This window comes from Numenius arquata, chromosome 6 (assembly GCF_964106895.1).
Source record: "Numenius arquata chromosome 6, bNumArq3.hap1.1, whole genome shotgun sequence".
In the NCBI taxonomy this organism is placed as follows: domain Eukaryota; kingdom Metazoa; phylum Chordata; class Aves; order Charadriiformes; family Scolopacidae; genus Numenius; species Numenius arquata.
The window spans coordinates 66,063,504-66,079,353 of NC_133581.1; the positions used below are offsets into that span (position 1 = coordinate 66,063,504).

At 48.1% G+C, this 15,850-nt stretch overlaps 1 protein-coding gene across 1 annotated transcript; it reads right to left on the bottom strand.

Annotated features, from left to right (window-relative positions):
- Window positions 1–1,973: 1,973 nt before the first annotated feature.
- On the bottom strand, window positions 1,974–14,870 carry FBXO34 (F-box protein 34). The gene is made up of 2 exons (XM_074149637.1): window positions 14,671–14,870; window positions 1,974–4,853 (listed from the first exon to the last, which is right to left on the bottom strand). The coding sequence occupies exons 1-2, from the start codon at window positions 14,745–14,747 to the stop codon at window positions 2,666–2,668; spliced, it is 2,265 nt and encodes a 754-aa protein (XP_074005738.1). The 5' UTR covers window positions 14,748–14,870; the 3' UTR covers window positions 1,974–2,665.
- Window positions 14,871–15,850: the final 980 nt, after the last annotated feature.

Genomic DNA, 15,850 nt, shown 5'->3' on the forward strand with positions numbered 1-15,850 from the left:
AAATTAAAAAAAAAAAAAAAAATGACCTCACTGGCCCCTTATCTCCTTACAAAATATTTTCCTCGGCTGCTTCTTCTATTTCAGCCCGGGAGGGACTTCCCTCGCCGCCCTCTGCCCCGTTATCTCAGCTTTTCCAGAGCCTTGGGTGGGAGGCAGGAAAGCTGTTTCTTCCCCCCCCCCCCTTCCTTAATTGAAATTCAGCTGGAAGGGCCTTTGATGCCGATGGCTCCGGCGAGACGACTCCTTCCAGAAAGCTGTTTGGCCGCTGGTCCCAGCGGGATGAAGCTCTGGGGAAACCTGCGCCCCGTTAAAAAGAGAACGAAGTCAGGAATTAATGAGGGATCCCGCTTTTCCTCTCCCTCTCCACGGCCGGTTACGAGGCAGCCCCACCCTCCTTTAAAGATTCCTAATTTCATTCCTCCCGCTCGGAATAACGTCAACTGGATTGCAGAGGTGGCCGAGCCGTGCCGGGGAGGGGTAGAGCAGGTAAAGCTGGGACGGGGGGGGGGGGGGGGGGGGGGAATAGCATCCTTTTTCAATGCAGAGTGAACATCCTCATCTTACCAAGCCCACACCTGGGGCTCGGTTTTCTTTCTCTCGCTGTTGGTGGAGAGAACAGAAGCACGTTCCTTCCAACCCTCTCTGTCCTCACATCATTGGAAAACACCGTGAGTCACTCCCCGCGCTCCCACGGCGGTTTCAGGCGAAGACGAAGCAGAGGGAGGAAATGGTTGAGCCCGGCCAGAAGCTCTCCTCGCCCAGCCAAAGCTTAGGACCAGGTCGAGCCGGGTGCTCCATCCGGATGATGCTCCCATGAAGAGCCTTCACCCTCTCCCAGGTGCTTCCTTGAGGGCTGCAGGGCAGAGGGAAGGTAGAACCACCTCTCCTTGCACTGGGTCTGAGATCTTGTCTGCAGAGGTCCATTCTTCTTCTGGGAAGGGGCAGAGAAACAGCCACAGCATGAAGTGCAGGGAGAGGAGGGATCCAAACAGAATCCCAGAATGCTATGGGGTTGGAAGGGACCTCTGGAGATCATCTAGTCCAACCCCCTGCCGGAGCAGGTCCACCCAGAGCAGGTTGCACAGGACAAAGTCCAGGTGGGTTTTGAATGTCTCCAGAGAAGGAGATTCCACATCCCCTCTGGGCAGCCTCTTCCGACACAGACACAACTGCTGTTCTCTTTGGCTGCGAAACACCGGCTGCTCCTGCTCCCAGGAGCTGAAGGTGGCTGTTGGGAATGTCCAGGGGACATTCCCAGGCTTCCAAAATGTTCACCCCTCAAGCAAGGAGCTCCGCAGAAGGAGGGCTGTACCTCTGGGACACAGCACTGCAGGACAGAAGGCGTTGGAGAACATACTCGATGGACGCCACACTCAACTCCCATTCGGAGTGTGAGGAATTACTGATGGAAACGTTCACGACTCCCCTCGGAAAGCACCGACTCACACCTCGGGAACAAGAGGCCAGAGGCTGCAGCAGAGCAGGGCAAAGCACTGCCAAGATTCCTTCCTCTTGCAAGGGAAAAATTCCACATCCAGCAGACGGCAGAGCTTCACCCACCCAAGGCAACTCCGCTCTCATCCTGCTGGATCTCCTCTCCATCCTCAGGAATCCAGGACCTGGCTGAGGGGCCGACGCTAGAGCTGAGAAGCGGGACTCAAACTGGAGAGTCCCTGTTTTTCCACACCCGGCATCAGCTTTCGGAGAACAGGAGCCTCGGGGAGGGAAAGGAAAAGCTGGAAATTATGACTTACAGCAGAGAGTTCTCTAATACAGGTTTTTAATTTATTTGTTTCTTTTTTTTATTTGGAGGACTGGTTCTCCGCAGCAAGCACAGCGCGAGTCTCAACTCCAGCACAGCACCAACTTCCTGCCACAAGTTTGTTGGTTGTTTTTTTTTACACTATTTTTATTTTTTTTTCAGGTGGGGGCAAGAGTTTTACAAGAGAAAATGGGGTAAGGCAGATCTAGAATGCACATTTTATTTAAGTAAAAAAAAAAAAAAAAAACCCAAACCAAAAAAAAACAAACAAAAAACAAACCCAAACCAACCAGACAACAGGGGTAAGGGAGCCAAGAACCTTTTATATTCTGACTATACAATAATATTCCTCTCTTTTTATCCACTGCCACACTGCTATAACGGAGCCGCTCTAAGGCTCCATTTGAAGGTTGTCCAGTTCAGTTGGCTGAAGATTCTTTTGACAAGTTGACCTTTACCTATTTAGAGTTTCTTCTCAGAAACGTTCATATATTATACAGGATATACAGATTTTTTTTTTTTTTTTTTTTTCTTTTTTTGAAACGAGACACTTAAAAACACACACACACACCCACGCACACACACAACTATAGCCGCAACACTATCATAGCTGCATTGTAGTGATTACGTTGTTCAGCCAGCTGTAGACTCTGTATGTACAATTAGTTTTTATAGCGTTATTTACATAGATGGACTAAAAGCTATCTTTAATCTGAAAGGTAAAGGCTCTTGTGTTTAAGTATGTGCAGTTTCATAGCCCTGGGGGGGGGGAAGAAAAAAAAACAAAACCCAAACTGAAACAAAAAAAACCAAAAACACGACAATTATATACACTGTAAACAGCACAAGGCGTGAGAATCTCCTCCTACCCCCAAAACAATCGCGCAGGAAAGTGTATGTGCACTAATATTCCTCTTCCACCTCGGCTCCCGCTCCTCTGGTTTTCTTATGGATGGCACGGTTAAAGCTGTGACAGGCGGGAACCCAATGATTGTCGTGAAGACCTAACTTACAGCCCGGGATGCCCTTCTGAGAACGGTGGCAGCACATCCAGTAGCCAGGCCCGTAAGGTAAAGCTTGACAGTAGGGTTTGGGATGCCACCGGCAGAGCGAGACGTCCCCTTTCACGTACTTCTTCTTGCACTGTTTGCAGGGGTCTTCTCTGTAGCGGGGGTCGCGGACCCAGCGGGAGTCCGCCGGCCTGATGTTGTAGTATTCGATGATGAATTTGAAATAGTAGCAAGTGCATTTGAGGGCAACCAGGCTCCTGGTGGGGAGCAATCCGAAAATCTTCACTATGATGTGGTGAGGCAGGAAGGCCATATACTGCTGAGGCTCCAAAAGCTGCTGAATTTTAAACCTGGTCTCCAGAAAGTCATGCGAAACCTGCCTTTTTAAGCAGGAAGCATCAAGTACTTGCAAAGCCCCTTCTGCGGGAGGGACAGAAAGGGCAGATGGCTCTGTAGGGACACCGTTTTGGACGCACGATCTGTCAGATGCCAAAGCATCCTCATCCTCATTTGGGGCTGCTTCTCCTGGCTTTTCTTGGGTACTTTCCCGTCGCGGCTGTTGCTCGTGAGCAGCGGGCTGGTCGGCCTGGAGGAAGAACAGCCTCCCTGGGAGCTGATCTTCACTGGAACTGGAGTTTGAGAGCTGCTCTTTCCTGCATCCCTTCTCGGTCTTGGTGACCGATATACTGATGCACAAGGGCTCCTTCCTAGCGGGGTGCGGGCTCTGCTTTGGGAAAATGACAGGCTCTTTCGACGTACAATCAACAGTGGCGTTCTTGCTCGGCAAGGAAGCCGGTGGCAACCTGGCAGCAGCTGGGCACGCAGAGGGCAGGGGTCTGGGAGGCTCGAGCCGCGTCTCGAGATCCCCCCTGCCAGCGGTTATCGCCAACACGGCGTGAGCAAGTCCCGAATTCACATTCCCCATCCCAGTATCCAGCCCAGAAGGAAAAGGCCGCCGAGCGGAGGCGGCGCCATCCCACAACTCGGTGTCACCCAAGGGGCCGCACCGACCTCCGTACCCACCTTCTGCCACCCCCGTCTCCTCCAAGCCATCCCCCGGAGTCAGGACCCCCGAGGAGACCTTCCCCGCCTCTCCCTCAGCCTGGGTGCCGTTTGCCAGGAGCACCCTCCCGACGTTTCTACGGAAGCTGTTGTTCCGAGAGAGGCTCCCGGCCTCCCGCTCGCTCTGGCGCTTCAGGCACTCCGATTCCAGCTTGGCCACCATGTCCAGCACACGCACCGGCTCGCTCTGCTGCTGCTCGCTGTGGCCACAAGGTCCCCTCTCCCCATGCACCTCGCACGGCCCGGCGGAGGAGAAAGGGTCTGAGCTGGGAAGCGCACCTTTAGGCTGAGCGCTCAGCCTGGTGGTAGAAGCAGGAGAGCAGGTTTTAGCGCAGTCCACCAGTAAAGCCCTCGCTCGTTGCTCCAGAAAGGCCACCATCTCTATCACCGAGAGGGACCGGCCTGGGAAGACGCCCTCACCGTTGTCGTTCACGTAATGCACCGAACAGTGCTCGATGCCGCAGGCGAACGGCTCCGGCTGGGAGCACCTGGCGCTCGCCTCCCTCATCCTTTCCAGTTGGATTTTGGCTTTTTTAAGATCAACCGACTTTTTCCTGCGTTTTGCCGTTCTCCCATCGATATCCCACGTGCTTTTGATTTTCATCGAGCCGAGCCGGTTGTTGCTGCTGCACTGCTGGGCCGCGAAGAAGGCAATCTTCTCCTTGGTGTTGCCAGGTTTCACCACAGCCCAGACATCCAGCGGCCCTTCTCCTTCTTCTCCCTGGTGGATGGTTGCAGACAGGGCGTTCTTCTTCTCCCTTCCACTTGGACCATCTGCTGGACCTTTCCCATTCATATTGCACATAGTATTCGGATAAATAATCCCCAGAAGCTTTCGAGACGGAGTCACGAGGGAGGGTTTTGGGAAAACGCTCAGCTTGGTGCAGTTGGTGTATTTTTCTTCTTGTGCTGATCTCTGATGGCTCATAGGTTGCCCTCTCAGGGAGTCCTGGCTTATTTCTGAAGATCGCTCTTTCTTCTGTAACTTGAGATATGGCTTTAAGTGCATACCAGAAACCCTGGAAGAAACAGAAAAGGGAGAAGTTATAGTTGCAAAATCTGCCTGCCTGGAATTAGAGGTGGTGGCCCGGAGTAGGCACCAGCACATCTTCTGCTCTACATCAAGCAGCCCACACCTCAAAAGGAGCCACGTGAGAAAGGCAAAGCAGCAACCAAGGCTGCAACATCCACCCTTGGAGAACTTCTCACAATGGGATTATGATCTTAAGGACAGCAGAGATCTTCCCATTGGAGAAATCTGTTTCCAGGCCATTGCAAGGAGAAATCCTAACAGCTAAGGTCTATCTGTTGTACAAACATAACTACAGGTTCATTCTAGAGTCAGAGCTGTCCTTCTGTCTGGTCGTTTCATACAGCCAGCTGTAAATTACACGTAGGTCCAAGGGTTTTTCTTGACATTAGCCACCATAGATAGATATATTACTTTCAGTAAATAAAGTACAGCTGAAAAGGGAAATGAGCAAGTGTAACTGTATTCATCAGAGATCCCGACAGGTATTTAATCTCCTAATACCACCCAAAATGAAACCTAGGCTTTAGTATATCAATAATGGCAAGTTTCGTGTACTTTCCCATAAGGGTCCTTATGCTATACATCAGGTGCCACCATCGCCCCCCAAAGTGACAGAAGCACCACGTATAGCTGAACACAACCACTTCCAAGGCCGTGTTTTTATGAAACAGAATTTAAGAGCTGCGAAGGAGACACTTGGATGCTGGTGACATTCCAGCAGCAGCACCACTGCTGCGACACTCCCCGTCACTCGACTCCTCCCTTCCTCTTCCACCTTCGCAGTCATCTTCAACTCAAAGCTCAGTAACGCGAAAGCCCAGGGCGCTGCCACAGAGGATGCAATTATCAGGAGACTTCGGGCTCTTCTCCCAGGAGTATCGCATAAACGTATCACAGAACTAACTACAGATTAAGTTTCCATGGTAATCTTTGAACCATTACATTAAAAAGCCTCCTTTTTGAGACGGGGATAATCCACGCTTGGCAATTTAAGAACAGCGGGTTCAGCGCTACACTTATTGTGAGCCGATAGGGACACATTCAGACACTGAGTGTGTTTCCCTTGACAGCCACCACCAAAACAGTCGCTTCAGTATTGCGTTTCTAGCCTAAAAATAGCTTTTAATTAAAAACCTCAAGCCATAACATCTATAAAGTCGGACAAATTTATAGCTGCAAGACCTGCAGTTAACACAGACGATAGGTTTGTATTGGACATGTCACAGTGTGACGGGGACACAAACATACTTCGAGATGCCCTCACTGATGCCAAGCAGGGTACCCCAGGGGTCGGCACACAAGGAGGGGGGCACCCAGCTCACCCACCCCTCAAGCAGATCCACCAAAGTGCACAGGAGGGAAGGTGGGAAGTCCTAACAGCAGATGCTGACCAAGAACACACATGGAGAGCAACCTGGAGCTTGGAACCTTCCAGGTGACCCTGCCCCATGGACAAGCCAGGGTGTAGACCCTCCAGAGTAACCGATGGCGGGACACGGAGTTGAGACAGAAAGCACTGGAGCCAGCCAAGGGAAGGCTTTGAAAGGAAGATGTTCTACTTCCAGCTGCCAACACAACACACACAAGGGCAACACCTCGGCCAGGCACCAGAGGAAGCCTCCTGCCCTAGGAGCAGCCATGCTGCTTAACCACGGCTTTCTCCTGTGGCTTTGGTTCCTCCTTCTATCCCTAGTGATAAGTAGCAAGGAGATGGGCGACAAGTGGCCAGCAGATCAAGAGAGGTGATTCTCCCCCTCTACTCTGCTCTCGTAAGACCCCACCTGGAGTACAGTGTCCAGCTCTGGAGCCCTCAGCACAAGAAGGACATGGACCTGTTGGAGCAGGTCCAAAGGAGGCCACGAGGGTGATCCAAGGGTGGAGGCCCTCTGCTGTGAGGACAGGCTGAGAGAGTTGGGGTTGTTCAGCCTGGAAAAGAGAAGGCTTCAAGGAGACCTTAGAGCCCCTTCCAGTAGCTGAAGGGGGCCTACAAGGGAGCTGAAGAGGGACTGTTTGCAAGGGTATGTAGTCATAGGACGAGGGGCAATGGTTTTACGCTACAGCAGGGTAGATTTAGATTAGACATTAGGAAGAAGTTCTTCACAATGAGGGTGGTGAGACACTGGCCCAAGGTTGCCCAGAGAGGTGGGAGATGCCCCATCCCTGGAGACATTCAAGTTAAGACTTGATGAGGCTCTAAGCAACCTGATCTAGTTAAAGATGTCCCTGCTCACTGCAGGGGGGTTGGACTAGATCACCTTTAAAGGTCCCTTCCAACCCAACACATTCTACGATTCTAAGTGTGGGCAGAGAGGTTTTGGGGAGGTACATCAAGAAAAAGGGGCTTAGTCCACCTTTCTACAAGTGTGCATAAAACCTAGGGAACCCCTTTGGTCCCCTGCAGAAGGGGGACCCCCTGAAGGCCAGGAGGCACTTCAAAGGATGCTGTTATGTTCTCTCCCCTCCTGATTTTGTAAGATCATCACCTCCCTCTTCCAACCAGACAGTGCTAAAAACCATCTGCGCTTCACCTTCAGACTGTGGGGATAAGAGAGCTCCCCGTACTGCAAATATGCCTGCCTAGTCCCTGGGTTAATTCTCTCCCCGTGCCTCCTGCCTGCCGATTCCAGCTCTTGTTGGAACTGGGTCACCTCCCAATTTAGCCTCCTCTGCAAAATGCAACCGAGCTATTTTGTTTGCCTTCTCAGTTGGATGCTAAAAACTAAAATAATCTGATAAAAATAGAACCTTCAGGGCGCTGAAATAGATGAATAAAGAGAGAACGGGAAATCAAGGCTGCTGTAATTTGTTTCAGCCTCATTTTCCAGAGGGTCTGCCTCATCTCGGTGGCAATTTCTAGTTAAGCAGTGTCCGGCCACCGATGTGCTCGGCCCAGAAGAGCAGGAGGTGAAGCACTGCAGTGAAGCTGCTGCGGGGAACGGTGCCCGCAGCCCTCCAGAAGGGCATTTCTGAGCCGTGCTTTTCTGACTAGAGAGAGAAGCGCGGCCGTGGCTGCCTGCCACCCTACCCCGGGGAGAAGAGGTGAATACAATTAACTACACGACTTTGCACGTCGAAATCTCATGAGCCGGGAGCAGAAGATCAAATTTCATTCATGAGTTTTCATGCCAAGGTGTTTGAAAGATGAGCTGAACGGGGATTTTAAAAGGCTTTTCTTCAAGCAGTTTTGAGGAATCCAGCGGGACAACCGCTTCAACCACCCTTCATTAAGAGAAGCTGCAAACGAAGGTGAGACCAGGTATTACACGAATGAAAACAGGACCAAACTGGTTACCCCAACAGGCTCAGGGGACATGTTTAGCCAGCAAAGTTGGTTCAGCTGCTCCCAGCTATTTCTGGTCTATAGAGAAAGACAAAAGGGCAGAGCTATGCCTCACCTATTACGGATTTCTTGTTTAAGGTTATATTTCCTCCTGTGTTTCAGTTAGTCTCTGGCTCAGCCAACAATACCATTTAAGGTTGAAAAGTTATAATTTACATAACAAAATTATGCCTTAGTCAGAAGTTTTAGTGCCAGAATAATTGCCTCATTTGAATTCAGCGTTCAGTTCATTGCACTGGATCCAGATTTAAAGAAAACCTTCATTTAATAACTTCAGACAGCTATAAAGGAGCCCTGCTAACTCCACCTGACCAGCTGAATCGCTGTGCCACCTGCCTCCCAGTTTTGGGGCAGTGGGAGAGAGAATTTCTATTTTAGAAAAAAAAAAGGCATTTGTAATGGACCTTACCTGAAATGAAGAAAAAAAGCCCCCACCACACACACGCTTTGCTGGGAACATTAAGAAATGAGAACTGTTAGGCAAACACAGTGTCTTCCCCGCACGTCAGCAGCACATTTCATTCCTAGAATTAGAACAAGGCTTCCCAGCAGAAATTGCTTTGAAGATGAAGCAGAGCCCAGTCCCCACCCACAGACTACCTTATTTCTGCAACATTTCAGTGCTGGCAAGCGGAGAACTGTGGCAGCTGCAGGTTAAGTTCTTCAATATTTAAAAACACCAAAAATAGTTGTTAAAAGGTGAAGTCACTGACAATTCCCTATACTTAATTCCAGAATAATTCTGTTTGCTTTCCTCCACCCTTTCAGTTATCAAGCTTTCTAATTTTATCTTTAGAGACAATGACTCTTCAGAAGTTCATGGAGTAAGCATAAAAGGTTTTCAATCCCAAATGTGTGGTTTTGAATTGCTGATAAGAGATAATTCTGCCAGGAACAGTCGGCGCTGAAACAACTACCAGCGCTGCCTTTTATACTGTTATTCCACCCTTAAAGCCATGAAATAGAAGGGCCAGTTTTTTTTTTATTTCTAATCAGCCGTGTCTGAAAAAACAGGATACTTACACTTCTGGAATGACACTGCTGTTTTCCCAAGTGGTGACCACAGCTCGTTTCCGCTACTGTTTTATCAAGGTAGTTACTACACGGGATTGATATAGGAATCTGTGCCTTTATGGATGTGCAGGCACAAACACACCCCTCCTCTCCCTACTGAAGCGAAGACCCATAAGCTACTATGCCAAGCTGGCCAAAAATCCTTCCGCATCCTTTTGTATTTATATCTCTTCCAAATCACAGCAGCCTAAAAAAAAAATAAAATTAAAATAATATATTTGCTTTAGTGGAAGCTCCAAAGCTGGAAGAGAAACCAGTAGAAAAGGTTCAATTTTCGAAACTCCTTTCTAGGATGAGAGCCTGGATGTCCCTGATGGCACCTGGGTCAGGCACTCTCACGATGCCCTGTGAAGCCAAGAGATTTCCTCTTTCCAGCAAGAACAGCAACAAAAAAACCCCAAACAACTATAATCTGCTCAAATACCGCAAGTTTTCTGGGCAAAGTACCGGAAGGTTTTATTAAGGCGAAAATTTCAATCAAAACCCCAAAGTTTCCTGTGGATTGCTTTTTGTAAACACTAACTCCAGTCGACAAAAGTTCCTAGCGTTGCTGACTGCGCAGGCAGCGCCAACTACAACTCTGGAAAAAAACCCCTCAGGGCATACTAACAAAAGGCAGAAGCCAAAAGCGGGGAAAAAAAAAAAAAGAAAAAGAAAAACCCCAACAACAATAAAAACCCACACCAATAACCTCTGGCAAGGCATTTCTCTTCCCTGGCATCCCATTTCTCTGGCTCCAGAGCTTAGCTCCTCTGTAAGGGACACTGATAATTATGAAGGACTAAATGCAAGTTAAACTATGGTCAACCACTTGTTATTTCTGGAAGGAACTTGGTGGGTCCTTTGGGCTCAATCTCCAGTACCATTTCCATCCCCTTTGCGCTGCCGGGGCAAGGCAGAGCAGACGGAGAATTGCTTCAAAGGCATTCCAGGGATTCTGCCGGGGCGGGAAAGTCCCAGCCCAGCAGCCGGGATGGACGAGGACGCTCTGCTACTCACTGGAGCTTGTTCTGGCGCGTGGCAAGTGTCCAAGCCTGGAGAAAAGCGGGTTGGGAAGCACGATGCTCCAGACCAGGGGCGGGTTTGACTTCAGCAGCCGCCGAGGCATCTGATTTCTAGAAAACCCACTCCCTTGCAGCAGAAATTTAGAATCATAGAATGGTTAGAGTTAGAAGGGACCTTAAAGATCATCCAGTTCCAACCCCCCTGCCCTGGGCAGGGACACCTCCACTAGAGCAGGTTGCTCAAAGCCCCATCCAGCCTGGCCTTAAACACTTCCAGGGATGGGGCATCCACAACTTCCCTGGGCAACCTGTTCCAGTGCTTCACTACCCTTACAGTAAGGAATTTCCTCCTAATATCTAATCTAAATCTCCCCTCTTCCAATTTAAAACCATTACCCCTTGTCCTGTCACTACAATTCCTGACAAAGAGTCCCTCTCCGGCTCTCCTGTAGGCTCCCTTCAGATATTGGACGGCTGCTATGAGGTCTCCCCGGAGCCTTCTCTTCTCCAGGCTTAACTTCAGATTAAAGCAATTGCTCCTGACCAACCTACATCCTACATGTTTTTGGCCTGTGAAAGCGCCTCTTGCATCAATTGGAGAGCAAACGGGGATTATTGCAGGTCTTAAGGGTAAACAGAAGGTATGAGACTGCTGAAGCAGCGTTCTCCACTCAAGCGACCAGCCTGGGGAGAAGCAGGACTGTGGGACAAAGCTGAGGAGCTAAATGCAAAGTAGGCCCCTAAAAACTCTTTAACTTTGGACTCCCCACCCCTTGTTCACCCACGTCAGGTGTTCAAATAACCTGACGTTGGGGAGACAACACCCAAATAGAACTGCACGCAGGAGGAGCTATAAAATCCATCATCTTCACCAGACAGAGGTCTCGGGTGACAGATCGCACGTCCAAGCCCAACACAGGCTACTCCAGTTTGAGGGGTCCCACCCACTAATAAGTTTCAAACGCATTTTCAAGTTAACACACACACGCCCTTCAGCATGAAGAGGAGTAGTCTCAGCTTCTTTCTAAGTTTTGGCCAGGAAGAAGTGCCGTTGCTTTGCCAGTCTTTTGTATAAAAGCACTTACCGTGAAGCCAGTGACGTAGAAGCAATTCTTCTTGAGCCTGAGGAAGCTCAAACCCCTGTTCCCTACTTCCCAGCCACGCTACGGATGACACAGGGGTGACATAAAGCAGAGGAGAACAGAAATCAACAGAAAGATTTGGTATTCAAGCTTAAGCTGCTCCAAAAATACATAGCTCAAAGCTGATGGGATAACACGGATGCCTGTGGTACAGGCTCAGATGAGAAGGAATCACACAAGTCCTTTGGGAAAAGGACAGCAAGAAAAAGGAAAATATGGTGTTTTTATAGAGCTTCTCCTGAAAGCTGTTCAGATACAGAGATAGTGACAGGTTTCCTTCTGGAAATGCTTTATCTTCCTTGATTTAACAGTTGTTTTCTAATTTATTAACTGCAAGAGGACCAAGATCCTTCTGGGTATCACAGCACAACAAATTTCTTCAAACAGTTAAGGAACCAACACAAAGGGATGCTATTTATTCTTCATTTCTGTGCATACGTAATGAGAACACATGAAAGGTTGTAGAAATTAACCTTGGACGGCGCTGTCATTAAGAGACTCGGAGTTCAAAAGAAAGAATAAGCAAAAGCAGATCTGAAGGCAAGTCACCGGGTTGTTCTTTAAAAACTCAAGACCAAAAGGAACTGGTTCCTGAAGTCAGCTGCGCCGCGGCGCAGAGGATTTCGCTGCAGACAACACAACCCAGCAGGCATTTTCCAGGAGTCAGAAGGTGTTTCCATTCTTAAGAACAAGAACAGAAAGAAACTCCAACTGAACACCTTCCTTCTGCAGGAAGGAACACAAGAAGCAGGCACAGGTTGCGAGTCACTTGGAAAGTTGGATTTTAGAGATGAAAAAGTGTAGGAATAAGCACGAGAAGTGGTGCAGCATTAAGTCCCTACAAAGGTATTTAAACCATTAAAATAGTAAAAGGTTCTTCAGTTTGTGAGAAAGGACAGGGAGAGAAACAGGGCTGCGAGCAAGGTCAGGGCAGAGATTAAGAGTACTCAAGGTACAGCACAAAATACTGAACTTGACTTTGCGTCGTTTTTAAAGAGGGGTGAGATAAAGGTGATCAGGAGGGCAAAAGCCCAGGGCTTAATCTGAACGAGAACACTGGCAGAGGGAGTGTTCATGAAAATTGTGAGGAGTGGCTCCCCTCAGTTTTAGAATCCAAAATTCAAAGGCTCATGAAATGCAGGCCAAGAAGCAAGATTTATGAACCTCTTGAAAGGCAACAATAGGAGTTAATAAAACATGTGGCACGCTGGAGGTGGCACTGCAGGGGAGAAAGAGCGCAGCCTCTCCAGCCCTGGTCATCTGACTTCAATAGAAAGGTACTTGGCAAGCAAAGAGGATTAAGGTGACACAGAAGAAAAGGGGGAAGAGGAAATAGTTCAGTACACCAGACTAACCTAAAGGTTCTCCAAAAAAGTGATCTTTTTAGACAAATGTACTATATTTTACTCACATGGACTTCAGAAGAATTACTGGTTAAGACAGATTGGCAGAGGAACAGGAAAACAGACAAAGGAGTTGGCTTTGCAGCAGACAGCCCCAGGTGACACTGAACAATACCACCAGCCTGGAAACCAAAGACCTGCCTTGCGAATCAGCCTCGGGAACATTCTGGTTTTGGCAGGAATGACCTCAGCACAAATACTACAGGTGCCCCCACAGAAACGAAGGCATTTCCAAAACAGCACGGAACACCAAGGAACAGAAACGGGGGAGAGTTTTGAGGTACAGATGGTAACGCACCAGCAAAGTGAACACCAAGAAGTTTTGGAGGTAACCAAGAAAGGTCCGTTGGCCACCGTAGACACATCTATGAAAGAGATGCAAGTGGAGGTGATTCTACAATAGATTCAAGGCAGCAGTGAAAAGCCTCCTGCTGGATCTGCTCTGGAGTGCGGCACACACGTTTTGTCATGACTCAGAGGAGACTCACCCAGACTGAGAATGTCAACGACAGCCATTATTCAAGAAGCTACTAGATAACACTTGGGTCATTTAGCACAGCAAAACCACAGGTGAGAGTACACAACCGTATTTTGTAGAATACAGCAAAAGAGGTAAAATGCTGAAAATAAGAAGAAGAAGTGGTCCTTATGCAAAAAAAAAAAAAAAAAGAAACTTAAGGTCAAACAAGTATCTAAGCTAGCATGAACATTCATAGAATCATAGAATGGGTTGGGGTGGAAGGAACCTTAAAGATCATCTCATTCCACCCCCCTGCCATAGGCAAGGACACCTCCCACTAGACCAGGTTGCTCAAAGCCCCATCCAGCCTGGCCTTGAACACCTCCAGGGATGGGACAGCCACAGCCTGGGAATCAAAAGAAGGTTCCTAATTGCAGATAGATCTGTCACCTTCAGTAATGGATTAATCTACAGGAGGAGAAAAGATGTAATTGTTTTTAGGCTGCACTTCTAAATTTACAAAAGGGATTAAGAGATACTGCTTGGGAAAGCAAGGAGCCGGATGACCCAGGAAGTCTTTTCCAGCACTAAATTACTATGAGACTAATGAAGCAAGTATATGCTGTATACACAACCACAAAGAACAAAGGTTAAAAGCTTTAAACCCATATAGCTCTTGGAAACCAGAAAACTGGCTCTCTTCCTCCAGACTGAGGAAGTTTAAGAGTCTTGGTTTCAGAAAAAGGAAAAAAAAAAAAAAGATACATATATTTTCAAGTAGCTTGAACTCGACCAAACTGGCATGTTCTCACATTTGCATAAGGACAAGTTGTTCTGTACGGTGTTCCTATAACGAGACAGAGTGAGAGGCGTTCACTTAATTGTCGCATAAGCGCAAGTGTTTGAAATCAATCGTGCATTTCTTCTTAATAAGAGACACAGGAGAGCGAGCAATACAAAATCTGAGCTTAAACTAATCTAATTACTTACTCCAAAGTAAGACAAACCACAACGATTGCCAGTATTTCTACTTGCTGTAAGCTGACTGCGTGTTTTAAAGCCTACTATGACAAGCCATCCTCCAATTAAGTTCTACTTCAAAGCCACGTTCCCAAATTAATTTACAGCTGTTGCTAAAAAACCCCAGATTTCTCCAAGTACAGCAGCAACTGTAGTGAATCTGTAGTTGTCATGATCAAATAAAAATGTCAAGGAACATTTCTACCCTTAAGCCATTACAACATTTCACTTAAACGCTACCCAAAAGTAAGAATTTAGACCAAACATCTGAGTGACACGCAAGACAACAGGAAAGTAAGGAGAAGGCTAAATTGGTGCTAAACACTTAGCTCGAGGCAGACCAGCCCGGTCTGTTCATACCGTTTGACTTGATGGAAGGTGGAGGATGTGGAATTCAGCGGTTCCCTGTGGAGGCCAGCTCTGCAGGAACTCTTCATGGTAACTACCTCTCCAGCTAAGGCACGCCGTCACAGCCAGTCCATCCTGGGCTACGCACGAGGCTTCCCCATCCGCTCTCCTCGCCCCACACAGAGCTTCACCGTGTCTCTGCCGCCTAGAAACTGAACAAGCAAGAGGTACATAAGATGATCACATTCAAATAGAGCATTGATTGAACCTCCAGATGATCAGGACAAGGAGTCTTTACCATGAGAGGGGAAAAAAAAAAAAATACATATATACACACACACACATATATATATATATAAAAACTTAACATCATCCCATTTTGCAGCTGGAGTTTCTGAACACTGTTAAAATACAAATTAACACCCCCCACAACAGCCTGTCTGCGCATACAATGCTCTTTCACCTTATATACGACTGCAGCACTACCTTGGCTCCTCCTGTGGAACACGCCGTCCTCCAAGCTCCGTGCAAACAGGACGCACAAGATCTTTCTGCCTGTTAGCACCGCATCAGGCTTTGGAGGGAAATCGCTGCGAGCAGTAAGATTTGATGCTGGCCAGGAGTTACGTGAGCGTTCTAATCAAAATAACGTGGCGGATTTCAAAAAGGACAAAAAAACATGCCACCAGGCAGCCGCCAAGCCTTGTGAAAACTGCCCTGTCTTTGCATCACACACAGATAAGTCGGCAGATTTCACCAAAACAAAGCTGTTCTGCAGTATCTCTCGTTCGCACTAGGTTGCTGCCTTCTACGCCTTGTCCTTGGAGGAGACACTATTACCAGGGCTTTAACGTACTTCAGCGGTGAAAGAACAACAACCTTCGAGTTGGAACATAAAAGGGAAGAGTGACACAGCAAAAGAGCCCTGGAAAAGCTCAAATCCTCAAGCCTGAGTTGCCAGCAGATTGTTTTAAAGATCGTTTGCTTCCTCTCTAGAGGACCGTGCACAATGATGCTGTAATACAGGAATGCCATTTGAAGATGCTAACTATAGAGCTGTGTCCCCAGGGGGTTTGTCATTTACTGCAGCAGGTTGTTCTCTCCTTTTCAGCAGCTTTTCTCGATGCTCCTACCACTGCCCTGTTCCTCCAGCAGCATTTCCAGAGCCCAGCATGGAAAACTTGCTGGAGGT

What these genes read in the sequence shown, in the direction of transcription:
- FBXO34 (XM_074149637.1), bottom strand. Translation starts at nt 14,747, where the DNA reads ATGAAGAGTTCCTGCAGAGCTGGCCTCCACAGGGAACCGCTGAATTCC. An exon ending in ACCTTCCATCAAGTCAAACG is followed by an intron (nt 4,854 to 14,670) that starts GTATGAACAGAC and finishes TGTTTCTTCCAG; the next exon opens with GGTTTCTGGTATGCACTTAA.